The 26,052-nt window shown below is 38.9% G+C and overlaps 1 protein-coding gene across 1 annotated transcript; it reads left to right on the top strand.

The window, feature by feature from the left end:
- Positions 1-891: 891 nt before the first annotated feature.
- acsl2 (acyl-CoA synthetase long chain family member 2) lies at positions 892-25,458 on the top strand. Its single transcript, XM_088335149.1, has 20 exons — positions 892-998; positions 9,519-9,748; positions 9,811-9,925; positions 10,807-10,871; positions 10,951-11,052; positions 11,150-11,249; positions 11,349-11,527; positions 11,608-11,640; positions 12,019-12,070; positions 12,131-12,204; positions 12,425-12,502; positions 14,269-14,403; positions 14,481-14,618; positions 16,845-17,013; positions 18,245-18,333; positions 19,578-19,694; positions 19,770-19,913; positions 22,681-22,782; positions 25,027-25,098; positions 25,169-25,458. The coding sequence occupies exons 2-20, from the start codon at positions 9,521-9,523 to the stop codon at positions 25,307-25,309; spliced, it is 2,133 nt and encodes a 710-aa protein (XP_088191275.1). The 5' UTR covers positions 892-998; positions 9,519-9,520; the 3' UTR covers positions 25,310-25,458.
- Positions 25,459-26,052: the final 594 nt, after the last annotated feature.

The raw sequence follows: 26,052 nt of genomic DNA, 5'->3' as shown, positions 1-26,052 counted from the left end.
GTGCTGGAGCCCATCCCAGTTATCTTCGGGCAGTGGGCAGGGGACACCCTGAACTGGTTGCCAGCCAGTCGCAGGGCACACAAAGACGGACAATTCACTCTCTCATTCACACCTAGGGACAATTTGGAGTCACCAATAACCAACCACCCGGAGGAAACCTGTGTGGGGAGAACATGCAAACCCCGCACAGAAAGTCTAGTAGTAGCTGGTTTTGAATTCCTGACCTCATAAACTGAGATGCATGAAATATAAAAAAATATAAAACATGTATTTGGTTATTTTATGATTTATATTTGCATCACTATCATTCTTAAATCAAAATATATAAAAATCTGGGAATAATGTTAAGGCATCTTGACAAATAATTGTACACATTTTTAAAATATGATAATTGTGTTAACTTTTTTTAAATCAATGATTTAGTTTATAGTATCTGGTTTAAGGTTAAAAAATAGTTCCATTATTAGACTATATTTTCCATGAACAGAACTAAAGTAGGTTTTCGTTTTCATAAAATGAAATAATTGCAAAAAATTCTCAATATATTCAGAGTTTTATATGGTCCCTTCTTTAGGTTAATTCATTTTACTCATGCTGAGGTTTTGAGTTTTTCCTTGCCCTCATGTAGGTTTTAGATCAAGGCAGGATCAGGGGACGGGGTAATAATAGTCTGACGTCTGTAATAGTCTGTATTCTGTACAACCCTTTGAGACTTCTTGTGTTTGAGCTATACACTAAACATGACATGCTTATATGAAGGTATATGCATATGTAGACTTTCGTTTGTATCTTGTATTGTCTCTCATTCAATTTATGTTAATATATATTCTAAATTTTCCCAATAATACCAATAATCCCGCGAGTTAATCAAGCTTTTATTTTGAAAGTATTTACAGGAAACAGTTTCTCATCACTAACATGTTTAGAGATTCCGAAGGATGAGCGGAAAGTAGTTTTGGACCGTCTAAGTCATCAAACACAGAGCTTGCAACCTTCAGGTGACTTGTATTTTGCTCTTTATTAGTTTTTTTGTATTATCAATTGTTGTTAAAGTCTTTTATGACCACAGAAATGTCGTATTTCCCAGAATGTTTTGAAAAGTTTGACAAGTTTAGGTTTTGTGGCCGTCGTCCTCGCATGACGTCACATGGAACGATGGGCGAATTTATCAATATCAATACTGATAGTGAGCTTCTTTTTAAACGCAATTTAACTTTTAATCAACATTTTCCTTCAAATGCTCTAAATTAAGACGTTTAACTTTTTGCCTCGCAGTGTAAGCGGTCACTATATGAGGTACACCTGCGCTAACCAATGGCCTCCATCAATCCTGAAATTCTGCCATTTTGACTGCTTAGAAATGAATCATTATTTGGTCAATAATTTTTCATTTACGCTTTGTAAGGAATACAGGCTATTTGGTTGTATTTGAATTATCACTTTTATTAAGTTTTATTTTCCAGAAAATCTCTAGTACAGTAGACTCGCGGGATATGACACGAATCTGTAGAATCTGTAGAAGCATATGATAATGAGTTTACCCCAATACATGAAATAAAAACATTAAAATAACAAAATAGTCCATAGATAGATAAAGTTATCTATCGATCTGATTACATATTATAAATAAATACACATACAAAGAAAAAATAACATTTTATTTAACTTTTGTGTTCTGAGATTTGAGCTGGTTGAGTGAACTAGCAGGTGGATGCAAATAAAACAGATTAGTCTGCATCCACTTGCGAGGATTGTCATGTCCTCAGAAAAGCGTTTCTAAATAGCTGGGTCAGGACCCAAAAGTGTGTTGCTCTTTGCCTTGGAAAAAATAATGATGAGATGAAGAAAAACAGAGGGACAGTTGCGCTCCTTACCAGTAGATAGTGATAATGCCCTACTCAATCTCGTCTTCCTGTTGGGTCAATCGGCGCTATCCCGATTGTGTTTAAGAGGGACAACGTTTCATTTTATTGCGATTCTTGTTGGATGTATTTCCTTTTTCTGCCCATAGTAAAGGGTCCAAGGAAAGTTAGTGATAAGGGGAAGGAAAAGTGGAAAACAGTGACAACAACGATGGAGTCGGAGAAGTAAACCATTGCGAAATACACAAATGTACGAGTGTCTGCCCGTTGAAGTGCTGCTGGAAGCTACAGTAAATGGTTTTAAAAAATTATATTTTCCGTTTTTCACCATAATATTAATCTTTATTGACTACATAATTATATAATTATTGATGTTTAGGTATATACTTAATTAATATTTGGATTTGTTTTTTAGTATTTGGCTATTTCAAAGCAGTTTAAGGGGTCGCTTGTATGCAATGTAGGCTTATAAGCTTAGTTTACAGGCTTGAGGCATCGTTGCTGTCATGCACTTTCCGGACAGATTTCAACATACCTAGTGTTTTCTTTTATTGATGTTTATTATGTTTGTGTACTGTGACTCAATGCTAAATCTATTCCACCCTGGCCATCCTGGATGGGGGATTACCACTTGTGAGGCCCCTTCTCAAGGTTTCTCTTTTCCTCACGCTGAGGTTTTGAGTTTTTCCTTGCCTGCATGTTGGTTTAAGATCAGGCAATGGTGTAATTGTAATCCTGTGCAGTCCTTCGAGACATTTTTGTGATTAAGGGCTATACCAATAAATGTGACTTGACTTATAAGCGGGTATACATCACACTTGGAAGTGAATTTGGTGTTGCTGATATTTATCTTCTGGGATAAAAGGTGAATTAACTCTACTATCTTTGCTTTAAACTACACAATGATTTCATTTGATACATTTAAGAAATGAAAATAGCGTCTCAATTTGGGTCGCAGCTTAGGGAGGAATGGTTGGTCCTGAAGTCAGACCAGTAAGGAACCAGTGGTTTAGCTTAAGCCAAGAAAGTGAATGGACAGGGGATATTCTTTTTTTTTTTTTACCTTATGTATCCGTTTTCTAAGATTAATTTGGATTATGCAGTTAAAAAAACATGATTGTTTTTGCCATTATTATTTCATTATTATCCTTGTGGTACCCAGTAACCGGCTACCGAGTTGCAAGTTTTCTCTTCCAGCCGTTTTTTTTTCCGCTCGCCTCTGATTTTCCCCCCGCCCCTTTCGCTGTCACCTCCTGCAGTTTTCTGGGTCAGGGGGAGGAATTCCCTTAGACCGCTCTCATTGTCTGTCAGCTACTATGCAGAGTTTAGTATTCATCTCAGGCTGCCGTTTATTGCCTCCTGTTTCAGCAGACTTGACACAACATAATTCAACGTGTGTTCAAAAGTTTCCCTTTTTTTAAAGGTACAGTGTTTATTATTTGACCTCTAGATGTTGCCGTATGGTGCAGTGCAATCCAAACGGGGTGATAAAAGTGCCAGGAAGAACTACGGAGACTCAAAGTGACCAAACCACACCATAGTTTGATTTTTTTGCTACAAGTAAAGCAGCAAGATAACGAACAATGTTGTAATTTAGCTACCTTTAGGTCAGGATTATGTTATGTACGCTAATTTCTTGATTTATGAGTATTTTAAAAAATGCACGTTTATATGACATTTCATGCAATTGTTGCTTATTATTTAAATCTATGTACCGTATTTTTCGCACTATAAGGCGCACCTAAAAGTCTTATTTTTTTTAAAAAGCTGACCATGCGCCTTATAATACAGTGCGCCTTATTTATGGATCAATATTAAGTCGCAAAGTCTTGCAACTAATAAAAGCAGCCGCCGACTAGATTTTCCCCCGAACGCGAAGAAGTCCGCGGTGTATGCTGGGATTTATATACCGGCGTTTCATTGGCTAACCAATGTGTCAATCATCATTTGAATCCATCACTATTGGCTAAAGTTATTCGGATTTAAGGGGGCGGATCCTTTTTATCATTTACAGGCTCGCATAGGCTAAAGGAGCAAAACAAACCCTGCAATTGGCCGAAAAAGATGTGTCAATCATTAGTTGAATCAATCACTATTGGCTAAAGTTATTCGGGGGTAAAGAGGGCGGATCCTTTTTATCATTTACAGGCTGGCATAGGCTAAAGGGGCAAAACAAAGCCTGCAATTGGCCGAAAAAGATGAATGTGAATAGCATGTTGGGTTGACAGCATAGAGAAAACAGTATTTTACTTTTCTGTTCTGTATTTGTAAATATTTTACTCTCCTGGATTTACTACACTCACGGATATAAGAGGACCATGGTTGCACATTATTTTTGAACACAACGACTTTGGTGAGCTACTCCGGCTATATATTTTCCCAGTTTCTTGTTTCAGAGTTATATCGATGTTTCTGTAATGGGTCTTTTTTTAAATTAAACTCAATTCCAAGTGTTTATTGTCATATGCACAAAAAAGTTGCGAGCGAAAAAGAAAATAGAAACTATGGAATGGTTGGCATTTCTTGAATCCCAAGACTTTAACCTTCCGAATGATATTTGGAACGATGCATTTGAGTGACATCGTACAGACACCGCATCCGCACGTGTCTACGACACATATTTGCTTCTTTGCAAGCTTTCAGGATGTTAAGGGGGTAATAAGTTTGACTGAACTATCTGACTGTTTTATCGACGTTCCCATTGTAGCGGCTTATAATCCGGTGCGCCTTATGTATGGATGATATAGGACCAAAAACTATTTTTTGGGGGTGCGCCTTATAACCCAGTGCGCACTATAGTTTTATTTTAATAAATTAAGTTGTTTTGTTTTTTAAACTCACAGGAGGCGCTAAATAAGTATCTTTAAAGGACAAAGCTAAGCAAAAAAATAATAAGAAAATCTGTGTGGCTTGGTCACTTTGTGTTTTTGTACTTTGTATCAGTCATTGTACTTTTTAGCACTCGTTTTCGGTTGCAAAAAGCGTCATATATCGGTCGAATAATACATGCTGTCCCTTTAAGGTTGAGAAAGGTAGATAGTAGAGCTAGCTTTGCAATAAGATTTTGGGGGTTTATTTAAATGTTTTTCTTGTTACTTTAATTGTAAAGTATTACCTAAAAGGACAGTGTGTATTATTTAGCACCTCCTAGTGGTAAAGAAAAACGTAATTCATTTTAAGAACAAAACCAATTTTGATTTAAATTATAAGCCAAAAAACACAAACTATCATATAAACGTGCATTTCTTTTAAATACTCATAGGTGGAGAAATTTGCATTCATTTGACAGAAGAGGCTCACCAAAGGTAGCTGTCTTAATTGTCGACCTTATTCTCGATTGTTTGTTCTCAGCTCAGGGATGCTGCTGGAAATGTGAATTTCCCTTCGGGGATGAACAAAGTATCTATCTATCTATCTATCTATCTATTGCCGCTACGGGTACCTAGAAACCAAAAACTTATTGGTAGGCTTGGCAAAAAAAGATCAGAAAAACGGTGTGGTTTGGTCACTTTGAGTCTCCATAGTTTGTCTTCTTTTTTGTGCTTTTTAACCCTTGTTTGCACGACACAATACAGCGACGTCTAGAGGTCAAATAATACACGCTGTCCCTGGATATGGCGCATTAAAAAGTTTACTTGCAAAGTTTAGGAAGAAAATCTTGCATATCATGGCGGTACCTCGGTGATGCATGAACATTGATTAAGAACAGTTGGACTCGGTAAGATTTAATCCCATACGGTTATGATGGCATACATTGTTTCTTTTATACACTTATATTTCGCTATAAAAGAGAGCTTGAGGGTCAATTTTTTCACCTAAACAAACTGACATAATCGTCGGCCATCTTGCTGCCCTGGGTACCTGAAAACCAAAAACCTCTTGAAAGGCTGAGCACAAATGGGTTGGTTTGGTCACTTTGTTTCTCCGTAGTTTGGATTCTTTCTTGTCCTTTTTAACATTAGTTCTCCAATGCACGACACAATACTGCGACATCTAGTGATCAAAAAATACATGCTGTCCCTTTAAGTCCAAAGAAAAAAAATGTAATCATGATCTACGTATAATACCGTTATAAAATAAAGAAAACCGCCCAACCTTTGAGACCCTTGAAGAAATAATCCAGGGTCTTACTTTAGTTGTGATTTCAAATTTGTCTGTGGCATGTGTGGATGTGCAAAAACCTGCAAATTGCCTCGAGCTCTTACACGTCTTCCTGGAAAGCTGCAATCTTTGCTTGGATTGCGTTGCTCCGTGCTCAGGCAGGATGTCGTCGGTGAGTTTTCTTGGCTTTTGCGTCATTTTCAAGGTGGCCGCCGTTAGTCGAGTTCCACGAGGTCTCGGATGAAAGGTAAACCTGCTAATTAGCACAAGGAAGACATACAATTACTCTTAAGTCTCTAAGATATGTTATGGAGCTTCGTTTGTGTCACGTTGTACAAATACATGCATTTACAGTGTGTATTTTATGGTCGTATTCAATGAATATGCTAAAATTTTGAAATGTCAATCAGGTACAGTAGAGCCCCGGGATACGCTATTAATCCGTTTTGAGATATGGATCCTAAGGTGAAATTATTGTATGGCTTGGGAATAAAACCTGGTAAGTAGCTAATGCGTTACAAACCCCTGGTACCACAGATAAAAACTAAAAAAATAATGAAATAGAATATGGTAGAGCTGCGCGATTTTGAGAAAAAAACTAATTGCGATTATTCAGATCAGTATTGCAATTTTGATGCGATTTTAGATTTTAAAAGAAAGGTAGTTTTGTTATTTTTGTAAGAATTTAACCATTGGACGCATGACCTACCAGTACATACATTCCTCCATGAGCGGAGTCATGTAATAAACACGTTTTATGAGGAAAACATGAAATATAAACAACTGGGCAGCTTTGTTAGTTTTGCTTTCTATAAACCTTTGAAAAAACTGAGGTGACATAGGATTACACAATCACTCTACGTCACATCGCAATATCGATTAGATTTCGGTTAATTGTGCAGCCCAAGGATAAAGCAGGTACCAGTTCAAATTTTATGTTATATATATTGTACTATGATTGAATACCATTATAAATAATCATAGATGTAAAATAAAAATTCAATTCAAATTACCTCTGGTGTGATGTGACTGGAGCTGGAATATTGGAGTTAGTGGGTGGATGCAGAGGTGGGAGAAGATAGTAGGTACAAAAACATATCAATGCTACCCATACAACACTTTCTTGTTTTAATCGCCTCCTTATTCTTAAAAATTATCCCCACCGTCGATAGGTTACTGCCATGGAATTTAGCGAGGTAGCAATTTGTGTGCCTCCTTCGTATTCCTTATTACAAGCTTTGTTTCCATGGTTGTCATGTTTTGCTTCTACCTTTAATATCCCTGCAAGTCTGGGGACCCAGAGCTAAATAAGGAACCGGATGACTGCATATAAATTCAAAATTCTTCACTGTCATATGAAAATAATCTTATTTTCCCCAAATTATTTTTTTACATGAAAGCAATGATACATTTAATACTGATATATTTGGAAAAGCACTTGAGGCAAAACAGATAAATTTGTGATAAGCTCAATTGATATACTCAACTACTTTGTTGCCTCTTATCAACACGGTACTTGTGGAAATAATCTCTTTGAAAGTATTGGAATAATCAATAATCAACAACATTAAACATTTTTTTTCTGTTATGAGGGTTCCATTTTTTTCTAAAACTTTCTGGTTGAGGAATGGGCTATACAGTACAACGCATTCACTTATAAATCTGTTAATACATTTCTCTTTGTATTGTTTTTCTGGAAGATGATCTTCAATATGTGGCTTCTAGGTTATTTCCAGCCCTCTTTCCATTTCTTGAATTGACCAGTCCTCATCCCAAAAATTGTTGGAGTATCATTGTATCCTTCTAAAATGCAACGCCCCTTTAAAATCAACTAAGAAGCCAATACTTCTTTCCAGACTAAGACTGTTTTTTTAGTGATCACAATTTTTGTTTTTCTCCAAAATATACGATTCCAAAAGTACTCTATTATTGCTCCTAGGATGCTCAATTGTTCGTCATCTTCAGCCAGCTTTGCTTTCGTTAATGACATCAGAACATTTTACCTTTCCCAAGTTGCTGTGTCAAACATATAAGCTAGGTATGGCAACAGAAATCATATGCTGTGTATCTTATGTAACTCAATATGTATATAGACTCATTACAATAAACCTCGCTAGGTACGAATGGTGATTATACAAAACAAAGGAAGCTTGACCCAAACTGGCTTGAAAATGTTTGAGTGTACGGAGGAAGGACATTGGCTTAGAATTGGATAGAAAAGTGGCACAAAGTGGCGGAGTAAAAGGAGGGGGGACGTTTCTGCTTTGTCCTACTTTGTTTTTTAGGGAACGTGCAGTCCCAGAAGTGTGTTGTCCTATCTAGGGCTGCAACAAATCATCCATAAAACCGTTAGAAATCGATGATTGAAAACGTTGGCAACAAATTGGATCATCGATTCGTTGTATAATGTGATTTATGAGCCACCAAGTACGTTAATTCAATGCAAATAAGTGTGCTCTCTCTTCCGTTGTGACGCTCTGAGTAGTAGTACCGCTTTGGTCCTGCAGAGAGTGCCAAGGCCGTTTTTATAAGAAAGTGATCTTACATTTATTAAAATCCTAAATATTTAACATTGCATCATTATAAACAAAATTGGCATGAAAGTTTCAAATTTGTATGGTTTGATAGTTTTATCATGAAACAAAGTTAACAATTTTCAAGGGAATAGATGGTGGTGCAAAAACACAGAGGAAAACAAACAGAAATAGGTAAATAAGGTATAAAGAATACAAACAAAAACAATAATAATAATGACATGTTTAACTCTACACAAGGGGCAGAATCTTGAGCTGATATAATTTTCATATTGGGAATGTTTATCATATTCCAAGACTCAACAAAAAACATTTGTTGAGAAATTTTGAAAAGTGGGTTTATTTAAATTTTGGATATATTTTTTGGGGATGAAAAGATTTGCAACACATAATATAAAATGTATACTCTTTTTTGTTTTGTATAAGTCACTCTGATGGTCACGTCTAAATTACTTAGCGAGGGAAACGATACATTTTTATTTTCCATATTTCCTTATTACTTCTAGCTTTGATCCATTGTTATCTTCTTGCTTCTTTCTTTAGCATAACTGCGAGTCTTGGGACTCCTAGGTAAACAACATAGTCTGTTACACAACATTCTGAACCGAACAAAGAGAGAGGAATCGAGCATTGTAAAAGGGAGTTCAGACAATACAATATCAGCATTTTCATGAAGCAGAGATTATCTGCATTTTCATTAAACAGTAATGGATGGATGGATAGATGGATGACAAGCTAATTGCAGACCAGCATCTTATTTAACGTCGACCAATAGCAGAAAGGTATTTTAGAGCTGTATGAAGCACGTAACTTGCACAGTCGTAAGCACAAACACCATAAAGTTTGAACTTGGTACGGTGAAACAAATGCCGTAACGAGGGGCCGAAAAACATCTTAATCCAAATCGTAACGTGAAAACTTAAGCTAGGGACGCCGTAATCCAGCGTCTACTGTATTTTGCAGGGATTTCATTACAGGAGAAGAAAGAATACTAAACAGATTTTTCTGTCCTATTATTCAGCGATGCAATTTCAGGAGTGGTTACAGTCGGTTCGAACCAGCTTGGCCCTGAAACTTTCCGAATCTGATCAGGCTGCAGAATGGAGTCTCCTGCCCTCGTCCTTCCCGCTGTCCTCCTTGTCTCTCGTCGGTCTCGGAGCCTTGGCCTCCCTCACAGCTTATTGGCTGGTGACCCGCCCACGCCCCATGCTCCCCCCTTGTGACCTTCAGGCCCAGTCCGTAGCTGTCCATGTGCGTTGCTGCGTTCCACGCTGGTGAGTTTTCAGATCTTACGGGCTCGTGTTTGGCTTTAGGGGGATCCCAGTTGCAGGAGATCAGCTCTTCTTCCTGATGATTCGCTTCTGGAGTTCTACCATGACGACACCAAGACCGCTTATGACATGTTCCAGAGAGGCTTGAGGATTGCAGGTGGGACATTGATCAGTGTAGGGTTTGTATGGGTGTTTGAAATCCTTGAAAATGCTTGAACTTTAATGTTGCATCATCAAGCTTAGAAAAGTGCTTGGATTTTTGGTGAATGCTTGTAAATGCCGTTTGTGCTGTTATTTTGTACAAAACTACCATTTATTTTTAAAAGAATGACAACACTTGGAATAAAATGCTAAGGATTTTGGAGTTCTTTTAACCCCATTTTTCTTTAAAAACCAAACTGAGGTGAATCAATTAATTAATTAATTAAAATAAGTGGACCAATTTTAATTATTTAAAACAAAAAAAACAAAAAATCAATTTTCTGTGTTGTTGCCTACAAAAAGCCGATTTTTTTGTTTTTGTTCAATTGACAAAAAAATATGGGTGCAACGTAGAAAGGAAAAACACACCACATCACAGCTCTTATTTTGTGCCAAAATATTCCTGGGGCGGGAGTAGGAGTGGATGTGTGGGGGGCTTTTAATGAATTCTCTGCCAGTTCACCACAATGGCAACTGGAAGCTGTTGTAACAGCAAAGCAGCGTTTTTTTTCTCGAGACCCTCCGAGTCAAACGAAAATCCTACGAGGTTGCAACGCTGATGGGCAAGCATTGCAAACCTTTCACAGAAGGTGAAATTTTTAAAAGAACGCATGTTTGAATAGTCTGTTCTCAGACATTCGCAGCTTACCAAATCCTGCCCGCTTTCTGAAAAGTTTGCACACCCCTGTAATAAGTTATATGACATACTGTATCTTTCCGTCAATGGCAGGCTATCAATAAAAAGGAACCACTAATCTTTGGATTCGATATGACCCAAATCTCTTTTTACAAAACCACCCAACTTGGTATGAGTTAATTCAAGCACATCTCTTTCAGGAAATGCACCATGTCTTGGCTCCAGGAAGCCAGGCCAACCCTACGAGTGGATATCCTACACGGAGGTATGATAAATTTATTTTTAACCCTGAACATCACAGTTGTATTGTTGCCCTTACTGACCCCCTTTTTTGGATCCTTCAGGTGGCCGAAAAAGCACAGATGATGGGCTCTGGTCTCCTCGCCAAAGGCTGCCAGCCCAACCCAGAGCAATTCATTGGTATTTTTGCACAGAACAGACCAGACGTAACTTCCTTTTACTTCCTTGCGTTATCTCACCGACGGCTCGAGAAAGGCAATGTCAGTCCAAAAATGCTGCTTTGTCTCCCTCTGTTGGTGACAGTGGACTATTACAGAACTGGCCTGCTACACCTACTCCATGGCCCTTGTTCCTCTGTACGACACACTTGGGCTGGAGGCTATGATCCACATTCTTAACCTGGGTAAGACAAATACAAAACACAAGCTTAGAATGATATAAATTGATAAAGATACCGTCGATAACACAAAATCACATTTTATTGGTTGGCGGTGGACTAAAGCCGAGATCTCCTTGGTGGTGTGTGACCGAGAGGAGAAGGCCATCTCTCTTTTGAAGAATAAAGAGAAAGGAGAGACGCCAAAACTCTCCTGTTTGGTTCTCTTCGACGACTTTAGTGATGCCTTCGCGGAGAGAGCGAGGAGTTGCCGGGTGGAGGTCCTTAAATTGACACAGCTCATGGTGAGCAGGCAGTGTACTCACAAAGGTTTTTTATCTATTTATCATCAAATGCACACTCATACCCCTTCTTCTTAATGCAGGATGAGGGAAGGAAACATCTCAAAGATCCTTTGGTGAGTTTTGAGTTAAGATTTGTCTGTGAAAAAAAGTCTCGTTTGACTGAAGGAAACCATATTTTCTGGACTATAAGGTATGTGTTTGTGAGGCGGACCTTCAAAACGTTTTTGGGGCCGAATATTTTTTCATTAATAGGTCAACTTTGAGACTAAATTGAAGGGAAAAACACTACACTTTATGTGTCTAATTAAAAAAAATGTTCGGGAATACCTTGTACAGTGGCAAAAGCCCCCTCAAAAAAACAATACAAAACTAAGAGTCCCATAACAGATTCAGGCAATAAATCCGAACAGGGCATTGTAAATCCTCCTTAATGCTTTAGGAGTTAGTGGAGGTAGTCTGTATTGATCTTCTTTTATTCCCTGGTGCTTCAGCCCCCCCAACCCCAAGATCTGGCTGTGGTTTGCTTCACCAGCGGGACCACAGGTACCGTCCTTTCATCCCCCGCCACCGGGACGTGGTGCTAATGTCTTTGTTTACGCGCAGGCAAGCCCAAGGGAGCCATGATCACCCACGGTAACATCGCCTCCAACACTTCCTCCGTCATTAAGATCCTGGAGGTGTGTCTTTATGATTTCCTCCCTGCTGTGTGTAATGCTATGATTAACTGAGTGTTTGATTGGCCCTGTGGCTGCGAGCTGCTTAAACTAATTGCCTCTTGCCGTCTATAAATGCTGGTGGGGGGAAAAAAACGAAACATACGAGACGTTTGATTGCCTCGACGGCTTCATTTCTCCCCGGAGGACTGAGACACTTGTGTCGTTATTTTACCTCTGCCAGGGAAACTTCATCCTCCGGCAGGAAGACGTTTCCATCTCTTACCTGCCGCTGGCGCACATGTTTGAGAGGATGATTCAGGTGGGATACACACAAAACTCATCATTAATAAATTGATCATTTGTTGAGATCTTAAAGGGACAGTATGTATTACATACAGTAGCTACCCTTAGTGGTGTAGAAATATTTCATTCTTTTAAATAAAACGGTATTGATTCAAATAATAAGCAAAAACGCATGGACAATCTCATCAAAGGATTTCTGTCATTTAGACTCGCAGGTCTGGAAACGTGTAATTATACGGTACAACTTGAAATAATTGAGTTGTATGACCGCCATCTTACTACTACGGAAGCCCCCATGACCATTTTGAAAAGATAACTTGTCCTGGGTAGTGCTTTTAGGACTTAACGGCCTCCAGTGTTGGCCGCATAACTGAAATAAAGTCATTAGTTACAGTTACTAGTTGATTTATTTAAAAAGTAATTGCATTGACTACCTAATTACAAACTACAAGGTGCACAGAACAGACCAGACGTAACTTACGTACTGTATATCAAATTGAAGCCAACCCCTAAAACAGCTTAAAAACGGCCACAAAATAAATTAAATAGAAGAAAAGGTGTACACCAATCGTTGGAAGCATATTTCTTGGTTTTATGCAATCTTCAGAGCTTGCTTACTAACACATCCAAGACACTCCATATCCATTTTGTCTTTAAAACTCCAATTCCTTTTAGATTTCTGGGTAATAATTTTGTTTTACTTTTCATCTAGGCGTGGTGCATCTCAAAGACAATTTCATAGATAAAAAGACAAAAAAAAAATCAGGACACTTTTACTGTAAATTCTGTACTTACATTTGCCCCATTGGTTTCATTGTTCATATATAAGCCACGCCCCCCTCCCCACTCCCTACCAGTGCTACTGGTGAGACACAACCCAATATGCCCGTATAAATTGGGACATCAGAATATAACTAGGGAGAGACTACACTTTCTCGTGATCTGTGCTTTAAACGGCGCGACAGTAACTTTATTCAGTAGTATTTTGTAGGTACATGCAAACAAGCCCACCATTCTCGGATGTTGTATTGCTGGCAGAGTGAGGGTTGTGACATTCCACTTCATGTTTGACTTTTAAAAATAAGCGGAGTAACTCACCATGTTGTAACGACAGTCAAGTTACAAAATTCTCCTAATAACGCATTGCTGTACTCGTGACCAAGAAAATTAATTGCGTTCCAGGAATGCATTCCTTTGTAACATGTGACTTCCAACACTGACGGCTATTTAAACGTCCAGAGTTGAGACCTGTATATATTGGTCACCGAGCCTTGTAATTCAGGCATCTTTGACTTTTTCCCCCGTTTCCTTCTCTAGCCACTCATGTTAGCCACAGGCTATGGCTTGCTGTCAGCTGCTACTGTTAGCTCCTCCATGATTCAGGGGTCTTGAAGTTTGACACATTATTTTACTAGCTTTTTACTTCCTAACCAACTCCAGCTATTTGTTCTTTTCCAGATGTAAATAAAACATGCTTCGTCTTTGCATGGCCCCTAATAAATATCCATAATTGATGTGTAATCCTACACAAATACAATAGAGGGCAATGCTGTACAAATGAAACGCCAGCTGTATTTAATTAGAGGGAAGAAAAAATGATATAGAAAAACAAAGTCACCAAAGAGCAGTGTCAGCATCAAATTTAAGCAGACTTGTTGAGAAACATGGCAACAATGACAAGCATTTACAAGCACTTTTCAGTCCTTGAAAACGCAACATTAGAATTCCAGCATTTTCAAGTACAAACTCTTTACTAATTACTGAATCCATTTCTTTCGGCAGTTGTCCATGTTCTGCCATGGCGCTCGAGTGGGCTTCTACCAAGGGGACATTTCCCTCCTGATGGACGACATCAAAACCCTCAAAGCCACCGTCTTCCCCGTCGTACCACGAGTGCTCAACCGCATTTATGACAAGGTAAGCTTAAAGGCGAGGGGGTCCGAACGCCGGGCGTTTTTTTTTTTTTTATTGCTGAAGTGGGATTTTGTGTCCAGATCCTTGCCTCGGTCACGTCAAACCCGCTCAGGCGAGCTTTGCTCCATTACGCCGTGAGGAGGAAGCAAGCCGAGCTCAGGAGCGGTGTGGTGCGCAACAACAGTCTTTGGGATAAACTGGTCTTCAACAGGATTCAGGTCAGGGGATTTTAATGTTTTTCATAGAAAAAGACCTCTAATAAATGGAAAGGTCACAAATATTTACTATATCTCGATTTTAACTCAGCCAATGACAGACGTTGTTCTCAAATTGGAGAGTAGTGCCAGCTAATCTTTCCCATTTTCACTCATATTTAAAGGCCTATCCAAAATTCAGTTCTGTAGCTAAATGTGCATTGGACATATCAAAAGAAAGCTTGAACCCTTAGCTTTCAATAGAAAAAAAACATGTTTCTTGCTTTAACCATTGTTTAGTCAACAGTTGAACATTGGTAAGTTTCTTGGAAATACCGAATTTTCCGGACTATGAGTCGCTTTGGATTATAAATTGCACGAGCCAAAAAATGCTTAATTAAGAAAGTAAACATATATAAGTTTCACCCCCGACCAAACTATGAAAAATACTGCAACTTATAGTCTAGGAAACACGGTAGTCACTTGAGTGCTATTTCTTGCCTGTGTGAAAACTAAGATGCTTTCCATAAACAAAAAGGGCGCTTTGCTTGCAAAGTAACGTTTGATTGCAAAAACCCCAAACTGATACATGAACCATGCATGAACGATCCATTACCTTTTCAGCGCCGATGTTTCCGGCGACGTGATCACACAAATTCCGTCACCATGGTGATCATCTTCTTGCAGACGTGCACGAAACGTCATTCCTCTTTGCATTGGGAATGACAAAAGGACTGTCATTCTTCTAGAAAGAGATAAAGCTCGAAGCGTTAACTGTCTACTTATCTATATCTTAGCTAATCTGACCACACTGCTTCACTATGCCTACCCGCCATATGAGGCAGTCTACACATCTCAATCGTTGGATACAGAAAGCAAGAATATGAAGAAGGGGCTTCTTTGATGTGTGGATAAAGATCTGATTAAAACCACTTCTGCCATCTAATGGTGATTTATCATAGTAAAATCATTCCAAGAGGCCTGATGAGCGGCACCAAACCTTTTATAATAGTTTTTTTAAAATTTGTATTTGACTTAATTTTCTTTAAGTTTTGTTATTCAGGGACAATGCTTCTGAAAACGTACAGGATCTTTCCGTTATAGCACTGAATGAGTTTATATCTTGGTTTGGAATGCAAGCTAGGTCAGTGAAGTGCAAAAAATATAGTCTTGATCTATAGACAGATTTGCTCATTTTAGGTGTTTAAGTTTGTATGTTAAACGTTTTCTTTCTTCTGGTAATACAAATAATACTGACACATTATTTTATAGATCAGTGTTTCTCAACTAGTGGGTTGAGACCCAAAAGTGGGTCGCAGGCTCGTTTTTAGTGGGCCGTAGGCCTTTGCCCTGGCAAAAAAATGCTAAGAGAAGAAACAACAGGTTGAAGGATAAAAAAAATGGACAATTATGCCCTGCTCAATATTTCTCCTGTTTAGTCAATCGGCGTCAATTGTGTTTGAGAGTGACACCATCTCATTTGATTGTTATTTTGTTTGATATATTTCCTTTTTCCGCAGATAAGTGGGTTCCAAGAGAGTTAGTGACAAGGGGAAGGAAACGTGGAACAATGAATGGTTGAAAAAGGAAAAAAATACGAAAATATTGTACAATGTCTGCCGTTGATACATGTTGAATTTTTATCTGTTTTGCCAGTATGTTGATCTTTATCATCTCCATAAATATGTAATTATCGTTGTTTAGGAACGCTTCTTCAAATATGGGACTATGATAAATCAGTTTTCACTTACATGCGATGTCGGCTTATATAGGAGTACCATATTTTCGAGACCGAGTTGCAGTTTTTTTTTTCAAAGTTTGGCCAGGGGTGCGACTTATATGTGAAATTATTACCGGGCGTATCATTTCACATGTTATTTTCACACTTAACTGCAAGAGGGCGCTCCAGGCTTGTGTAATAATGTCAACCTTGCAGGTCGAGCCAAAATATGCCACTTAAATTTCACGTTTTCCATGCGGTCTTCGAGCATCTTCCCCGACAAAACGATTCCCTGAAAGCGCATGTTTCCAAGTTAGTGGTAGAAGCCGCGCTCTCCTAGCGAGCGTTGCCAAAAGCCACCTCGGCATATTGCGTCTGTGGGAGTGTATTGGAGACACACGCGGGCTGGCAAATGTTTTGGCTCCGTGGAGATCGATGGAAGAAAATATGCTCTGTCTTTCTGTTAAAGTGAGATTTTTGTGGTGGTTACTGTGGGCTGGAAAAAAAGAATCCTTTTTTTTTTTTTTCAGGCTAACTTGGGCGGCAACCTGCGTTTCGCCCTGACAGCATCGGCTCCCATTTGCCCCACCGTGCTTTCCTTCCTTCGAGCCGCGATGGGCTGCCTCATTTTCGAAGGATACGGACAGACCGAGTGCACAGCCGGGTGCACCTTCTCCATGCCGGGAGACTGGACTGCAGGTTGGGATGGTGCTCTGTACTTATTAAAAACTTTCATATTCTGTACTTTGTATGGTCATGCATTTTGGTGCTTTCACTGGAATTTATATAGAGGCACTGAAAACTTTCACAGCTTTGTTGCACACCTGTTATTTTTCTATCCACATGTGTGGATATGTCCTTTGTTGTCTTCCTTTCATGTTTTGTTTATTTAAGAGCAAGTTAGTGTTCCAACAAATTCCGCTTCGACTTATTAATATTTCATGGTCCCATCATCATGGCACTCCCACTGTTGTTCTGTCCATGTCTTGGGTCGTCTATGTCTACTTTCCCGTTATGCTCATTTAGAGCTAGCGTCCGATCATATCTGGTGTCGTCTTTCTTTCATGCTTTTGTTCAGTTAGTTAATTTGTTAGCATGAGACTCTTGTTTTTTTTAGTCTCAGTTTGAGAATGTTTCCTGTGTCGTCCCCTTTAGTGTGCCCGCATTATATTTGATGGTCTCGTCATCATGGCAGTCTCGTTGTTCTATGTTTGAGGATGTTTCTTGTGGTATCTTACTTTCATGTCTTGTTCAGTTAGAGCTAGTTAGTGTCCCAACAAATCCTGGGTTGTTTTCGTTTCATGTTTTTTGTTCAATTAGTTATAGTGTGCCTGAATTTTATATTATTGTCTTGACATCCCGGCACTCACCTTGTTGGTCTGTCCATGTTTGGGAATATTTCTTGTAATCTTATTTTTGTGTTTGGTTCTGGTAGATCTAGGTAGTTTACAATCATATCCTACGTAGTCTTCCTTTCATGTTTTTGTTCTGTTGCAGCTGGTTAGTTTGCTTGCATTGTATTTCTTGGTTTCATTGTCATGACACTCTTGTTGTAGTTATGTCCATATTTTGGAATGTTTTTTTTCTTTGTGTAGTCCTATTTAATGTTTTGTTCGGTTACAGTTGATTCTCAACATATCCTGTGTTTCATTTCTTTTATGCTTTTGTTCTGTTACAGCTGATTAGTGGCTATGCATTATACATTGTGGTTTCGTCATTCTGGCATTTTTATTGTTGTATTGCTTATGTTTGCAAATTAATGTGTGTTGTTTTACTTTCATGATTTTTCAGTGTTTTTTCATATTTCATGGTCGAACCATCATGTCACTCTCGTTCTGTCAATGTTGATTACTGTTTGTAGTGTCAGCTGACTTTCATGTATTGTTCAGTTAAAGCTTAACCGGATCGTCGGTTTTTTGGTGTCTGACAGGACATGTCGGTGCTCCTCTGCCCTGTGCGACCGTTAAGGTGGTGGACATCCCTGAAATGAACTACTACGCAAAAAATGGAGAGGGGGAGGTGAGGTGACTCACTAACATTTTAACGTAGAGATACATATTATTTTTCAACTTTTATTGAATGTAAATGAACTCATGTTGTACAAAACAACCCCAAAATTCAGGTAATTCTGCCCCAAAATTGTGCTATAAACATACAGTTATAGCAAATCTCAATTCTTGATTTATATTTATAGGATTTATTTTAAGGAGAGGGATAAAAAAAATGTTAAACAAACAAGCAATGGGTTTATTTTTTTACCAAACTTCTATCCATTAGGGGAAACAAAATACAGTAGAAAAAACAAGATAAAGTTTCCGGTTTTTAAGCGTTTTAAAATAAGATTTATTACATGTCCTATAAATAGGCTTCAGTTCAGTGGAACAATCATAGCCGTTAAGTTTGTTGACTAAAGCATTAACAAATACATGAGAAATTTGATCAATTAAATTATAGTTAAAAAAAAAAAACGGCCAACAGGTGTCATATTAATTACATTTTAAATTGTTTTTAATAGCAGGTATATAATACACTAAACATTAAGACAATATATGCTGTCTTCAACTTAAGTCAGGTCGTTTTGAAGGCGAGAACAAAATAAGAGCAGACCCTAACTATTAATGTTTGTATAATATTAGGTTAAATAAGGTTTATTTTGAAACTGTATTTTTTTTTTTTTTTTACATCGGCCTGCTACTTAATGACGGTGTATAATAATTTAAAATCTTGTGGTTAGCAGGTCTGAGAGATTTTGTCATTTTGTTCCCATGAGATCTCTTCCCATACCTAGTTTTGGCTATAAAGAATATCTAAGATGGATCGGCAAATTTTTCTGTGTCATTGCTATGCGGAAAAAAGTAGTTTCAGATCTACTGTACAAAACAGAGGCCCTGGCTGATTCTCCTTGAAGGCTGTTAGAAATTACCTCGAAGACTTGAGCTGACCTCCCTTGCCTTGGCGTATTCCTATCTAAAAAAGCCCTCTTGCAGACATTATTCAGTAAAGACCATTGAGTCTCGTATGGGCACATAGAAGGGGCTGAGTCGCCACCCCTGCGTGGGTGGGTGGCTAAGACTTTGCACTACCTTAGCTGAGTCTTCTTTTGCGTCATGCTGAAAAAGGCTTCACAGCGGTGTATTTGGTCTTTCTGGCATCCTGTAAATATTCAAGAGAATATGAAGTCTCCTGGTTCTTATTTTGAATATAGTGAGCATCCAAGATAAAGGAACCGGGCTGAGGTTCAGGCAAACTTTCCCAAATTTCAGATTTGCATCCGTGGCCCCAGCGTGTTCCGAGGTTACCTGAAGGACCCCGAAAGGACGGCAGAAGCTCTGGACAGCGACGGTTGGCTGCATAGCGGTGACGTGGGTCAATGGCTTCCGGTAAAGATAAGGTTTTTGTCCCTCTGTCGTGTAGCCTCGTTCGTTTTTGACCCTTTTTTTGTTGGACACCCTCAGAACGGGACAATGCGAATCATTGACAGAAAGAAGCACATCTTCAAGTTGTCACAGGGAGAGTATATCGCGCCCGAGAAGATTGAAAACGTGTATACGCACTGCACGCCCGTGCTGCAGGTTTTTGTGCACGGGGACAGTCTACAGGTAAGGTACCGTTCTGTTCTTCCCCGAAGTCTGTTTGCTAGCGCTATGCTATGTGCAAGATTTTAATGGAATCTTTTCATTATTTTACTTGGACTAATAAGTGCAACTCATTTGTTGCATTAGATTGCTCAGGCACCATCATCACCAATTCACTCCTACTCCTGTTTGCTTGTTACTAGTCACCATTTTTGGCGGTGCCCTAACCCAAATTCAACCAAAGCACCCCCAAAAATATAGTATTTTAAAAACATATTGTCCTTAAGGGCAGCACGGCGGCGCAGTGGTTAGCGCATGTGCGGCAAGTCATGGGAACCTCCTGCGTGGGTTCAAATCCAGCTCCAGACTTACTGTGCGGAGTTTGTATGTTCTCCCCGTGCTTGCGTGGGTTTCCTCCGGGCACTCCGGTTTCCTCCCACGTTCCCAAGACATACATTTCAGGCGGATTGGTCCAAATTGTCCCTAGGTGTGACTGAGCGAGTGAGTTGGGATGGGCTCCAGCACCCCCGCGAACCTACTGAGGATAAGCGGTGCAGCTAATGAGATGAGAGATGTTGTCCTTAATAAAGGACAGGATAGGCTTAAATATGATGAAACTCTAGGTTGAAATAAAAGAACAAAACAAAAATGTGAACAATGCCGCATCAGAAATAACCTACTGACTTGAAATGGTTTAGTCCATTTCATTCTCTAGCATCACTCTCTTTAAAATATCCCTTTCAGAATAAAATTTGACATGTATTCTGAGAATTAAGATTTACTCCTTATCAGTTGACCACATCATTATCACATTTTGATGGATTATTCTATAAACCATCCTTCCATCCATTATCTGCACCGCTTATCCTCAGTAGGGTCGCGGGGGTGCTGGAGCCCATCCCAGCTGTCCTCGGGCAGTGGGCAGGGGAGACCCCGAACTGGTTGCCAGCCAGTCGTAGGGCACTCAGAGACAGACAACTCACTCGCTTATTCACACCTAGGGAACCGACCAATTAACCTGAAATGCAAGTTTTTTAATGTTGGAGGAAACCCACAAAAGCATGGGGAGAACATGCAAACTCCACACAGGCAGGTTTGATCCCATGATCTCAGAACTGTGCCGCACACGCGCTAACCACTGCGTTGCTGTACTACTATCTATAAACCATTTACCATTAAAAAATGTTGAATTGATAGATTTTTCTGATACTGAATCCTTTTTAGTAATAAAAAGCTTGTGTTTGAGAAAACAGAGGTAGATTATTCATTTAATGTTTTATCATTTATAACTTAATTTACTCAGCCAGACACTTGGTGCTCAGCACCCCCCAAAGCTCTGAATCATTTCTATTACAAGCTAAAATGCCCGAAAAATATGTACTTACAGCAAAAAGCTATTTGTGTTTGATTATAACCAGCCAATGTATTCAAAGTACAATGAACTCTCTTGTGTTTTTCTCTCTTTGGTTTTACAGCTTCTGGATCACCTTGTTGTCAGAATAGATTTTTTTCCAAACTCACAAATGTGTTTTTTGTCGTTTTATGACAACTTAATAAACGCCTAAAATTAGCAGCTCGTAATATACCAGTCAATCATTTAACATTTTATATTGTAACTGTATTAGCAAGTCTAATAAAGATGTATTATTTTGTTGATAGGGCGTTTCGTATTATTGGTTTTGGGTTTCGGTTAAAGATGTTCATTTTGGTGCATCCCTCAAGGGACACTGTGTAATAATAACTGTTTTGTCAAGTCAAGTCCATTTTTATTTGTATAGCCCTTAATCACAAAGTCTCAAAGGGCTGCACAGGTTATTACACAGACTATTATTACAGACTATTATTACACCATCCCCTGATCTGAAACCAACATGAGGGCAAGGATAAACTCAAAGACCTCAACATGAGGAAAATGAAGAAACCTTGAGAAGGGACTGCACATGTGGTAATCCCCCTTTCAGGATGACCAGGCTGCAATGGATGTTGCAATAACAAATAATACACGGATATTGTCAACAAAAAATATGTTATTCATATGCTATGGAGTAGAATAGTAGTTGTGAACAACAAGTCTTACAAAGCACAAGGAAGAATATAGACGATAAAGACTCAAGGTGACCGAAATTGTACGATGTATTGATTTCCCAAATAGTTTTAACACCGTCAAACTTTTGATAAACAAATGTGTCCGTATAATGACACCAGTCTCTGAAAGATCTCGTGCCATATATCATGGTAAACTCTTGGGATTCAAGATATGAATTACAAAATATACTCGTCAAAGAAACATCACGATCAAATGTATGCAAACGTGAAATTGTTACTTCAGTGAATCCAATCCTGTAAAACATTTACCTCAAACCACCCGATAATCCAGACGGATTAAAAAAAAAGACACCCCTAAAGCATTTCTACATCATAGGACGTTCCTTCTTGTTATCTGTTAGTCTAGCCACATAACTTTTAAAAACAAACAGACTTGTAAAATGATTCCTAATATGGCCATTTGACTCTGTCTTTTTGATTGACACCACTCTTGGCCAATAGCAGACTTTTTCACAAACCACAGCCCGCATTAGCCTACAGGGGGTCTGTATTGATGAAAACAAGATTCCCTTTTTTAGCGTTGTCCTGTTCATAACTACCTTATAAAAGTTATTAAACATCAAACACTGTCCAATGAAAATTTACCTGCCTGGATGCAGGGAGACAGTCATATTCTGATGATGCTTTGTCCTCTCTTCATACTGGAGCTAGAAAAATCAAATCTCACACCTTTCTCTGTGTTCAGTCTTACCTGGTCGGCATCGTCGTCCCCGACAGAGACGTTTTCGTGGCCTGGGCTAGGGAGCGAGGGTTTGTGGACTCCTGTGAAGAACTGTGTCAAAATCCTGTAAGTCATTAAAGAACTATCGTACAAACCTTGCAAAAGTTTTGCCCCCTAAGAACCTTTTGCTATATTTCAGGCTTCAAATATTTTCTAAGAATCAACAACATGTGGGACACAACTGTGAAGAGAAACCAAATGTATTCAACATTGTATATTGTGCTAATAGATAAAAGTGTAGAAAAGTAGGTGTTGCAAAAATATTGGCCCCCTTTGAGGTACTATTTTGTACAACCTCCGTTTGCTGCGATCACAGCCACAAGTATTTTGGGGTAAGTCTCTAAGTTTTGCACATCTTGAAAGAGAACTATTTGCCCATTTTTCCTTACAAAACAGCTCAAGTTTCTTAGTGTTTGATGGTGATTGTTTGTTCGCAGCATTTTTCAGATCTTTCCACAAATATAACGGGGGCCAGGAACCTTTTTGACCCAGATGGGCATAAAAGCAAAAAATAATTTGTTTTTTTTAGAGGGAGCCACACCATATATTTTAAGACAAATTTCCCAAACACGCTCACGAGACAAAATCAAACTTTTCAGCGCGCTTTATTTCACTGTGTGACATTCGACCATTTGATCAAATGTATGAAATAAGAATCATGCAGGGGCCTGTGTACCATGTCAACAAATATACCACTTAAAACTAGTCTCCCTCCCACAATTACTGGTACTTAAAACTGTTGAGCCTCATTTGGACATTTTTTTCATTAATAACGATTTTGCCACAAGGTGCAAGAGTTATTTTGTGAAAAATGTCACCAAAAATTGCAAAAGACGATACTGACAGATTTTCCTTCAGTGGAGTCAGCGCTGGGCAGAGAAGTACTCTGTGTGCTCCGCCCACCTCTACCGCTCACCCAATTAAATTGTTCGTGTGCTTGGCTGGTGTTTTTGGTTGTTTAAGGTTTTTCTGTGGGTTTTTATCATTAAGTGTCTCAACATTGAACCTAAATTGTTTAATGAGGTTCCATATAAAGGATTCCTTAGCAAAATACAGCCAAATAAGGGTTTGTTGGTCTGACACCATGACTGTTTAATGTAGTAGGGATTATGCTCTTTATATACTAGACTGAACCATTCATATTATAGCGCTACATCTGCAATGCCGACTTGACTCCACGCTGGTCAGAATAAGCGCTATAAATGAAATTTGGATTATTAATTTCTACAAGCCATATGTACTCATGTGAAGAGCAATGTATGGCCTGTGAGTCATAGGTTCCAGACCCTTGCGCTATAGAATTAAGGTCTGGACTTGGCCATTTTTACACTTTTATGTTGTTAGGGTCCTGTTGGAAAGGGAACCTGCGCTGAATTCTCATGTCTCTTGCAGAATTCAACAGAGTTTCTGCCAGAATTGCCCTGTATACAGCTCCATCCATCTTCCCATTAACTTTAACCATCTTCCCACAGTCCCTGCTGAAAAAGGAAATATCAAAATATGATGCTCTCACCACAACGTTTGACATTGGGGGATGGTGTTTTCAGGGTGATGTCCAGTGTTACAATTACGCCAAACGTAATGCTTTTACATTCAGCCCAAAAGGTTTCATTTTGGTCTTGTCTGACCAGAGAACCTTATTCCACGTTATTTGAGTCTCCCATGTGACTTTTTTATGTTATTTTTTTCAGAAAGGGGTCTCTTTCTGTCATTCTTCCATAAAGGACAGATTTATGCCGCTTACAACTCATAGTTATCTTATGCAGATTGTCCGACCTCAGCTATACCTGCAGGTCATGTAATGTGATCATGGGCCTCTTGGTTGCTTCTCTGATTAGTTTAAATCTTGTTTGGGCCAAACATTTAAAGGCACAGCTAGGTCTTGGTAAGTTTTCAGTGGTTTTATGCTCTTTCCATTTTGATATCATTGCTCGCACAGTGCTCCAGGATATGTGTAAATGTTGGGAAATCTTATTTCTTTACTCCCTTTTTGAACGTTTCCACAACTTTATCACGGTCATGCCTGGTGTGGTCTTTGGTCTTCATCATCACAGAGCAGGTGCATTTAAACTGGGACATTAGGGACAGGGGGTAAGCATATTGCAACACCTACTTTTTTTTTTTTTACGTTGTAAATATAACATGTTAAAATAGTTTGGTTTCACCTTAATGTTTAAGTTTCACATGTTGTTGATTCTTAGAAAAGTTTGATGCCTGACATGCGGCAATAGGACACAAGATTTTTAGGTGGCCAATACTTTCCCAGGGCCTTCACGGTATTCAATCAGTTTTCACAAAAATATCCATCAGGATGTGAAGACGGCAGTGTTGGAGGACATGAGAGCAGTTGGGAAGGAGGCAGGCCTCAAATCCTTTGAACAAGTGAGGGACCACTCACCTTGTTTGAAAGATCTCTACGTGGCGGATAAAGAATATATTTTTCGCGTTCCAGGTGAAGGCCGTCTATTTGCACCCGGAGACGTTCAGCGTGGCCAACGGTCTCCTCACGCCGACGCTCAAAAGCAGACGTGGCGACATCCGACGGCGTTTCCAGGAACAAATAGCTGATATGTACCCCAAAATGACCGCGTGAAGGTCATAAATCAACACGTTCAAGACGCTAATTCACACACATGCTTATTCAACATTTCATGTGCACAGTACATCCCCAGAGTACGACATTTATAAATTACCTATGGTAATCTGTTCCGAACTCCAGCTAAAAAAACTGTTAAATAAGAGAATAATATAAAGTGCTACTTACTTGTGATATGTGAGAATGATTTAATAACATTATAAATAAACATTTGAAGAAAAAATTGTATTTTATTTACCCTTGGTGTGACTTGAGCTGGTTAAGTGGGGTATCAGGTGGATGTAGTAGGGGGAGGCCCTTAGAAGACTTTTTTAATCTTCTTTTAATCTTTCTTAAGAATTGACCTGATCGTTGATTGGTAACGGACATATTCTTGAGCAAAGGTAACAATGCGTGGGCCTTCTTTGTATTTCTTGATAATTGAAAGCTTTTTCCATGGTTATCATGTTTGTGCTTCTTCCTTTAGACCATAGTTGATAAAAACAGTGCAAATAAATGGTAAAGTATTGCTAAGTCTTTTTAAAACACACGAGATTATGAACTAAATAAAAAGACAGAAGGGCATTGTGGGAAGGAGTTCATCCAATAATAGCATATGATAACCAATAGCAGTCCAGGATATTGTCAGCCGATAACAGAGGCATCTTAGACGTAACTAGCAGTCATATGCACAAACACCCCCCCAAAAATTGAGCTTTTTGGTAAAATACTGTATTTTCATCACCATGTTTTCACATACA

Source organism: Urocampus carinirostris, chromosome 5 (genome assembly GCF_059441175.1).
Source record: "Urocampus carinirostris isolate Australia breed hairy pipefish chromosome 5, RoL_Ucar_1.0, whole genome shotgun sequence".
NCBI classification, from domain to species: domain Eukaryota; kingdom Metazoa; phylum Chordata; class Actinopteri; order Syngnathiformes; family Syngnathidae; genus Urocampus; species Urocampus carinirostris.
Note: the sequence above shows the minus strand (reverse complement) of the source record. Positions and strands in the feature narration are given on the sequence as shown.

Excerpts from the sequence above, each read along its gene's own strand:
- acsl2 (XM_088335149.1), top strand. The coding sequence starts at position 9,521 with ATGCAATTTCAGGAGTGGTTACAGTCGGTTCGAACCAGCTTGGCCCTG. Across the intron at positions 11,528-11,607 it reads TTAAATTGACACAGCTCATG|GATGAGGGAAGGAAACATCT; the intron begins GTGAGCAGGCAG and ends TTCTTAATGCAG. Across the intron at positions 17,014-18,244 it reads GCCGGGAGACTGGACTGCAG|GACATGTCGGTGCTCCTCTG; the intron begins GTTGGGATGGTG and ends GGTGTCTGACAG.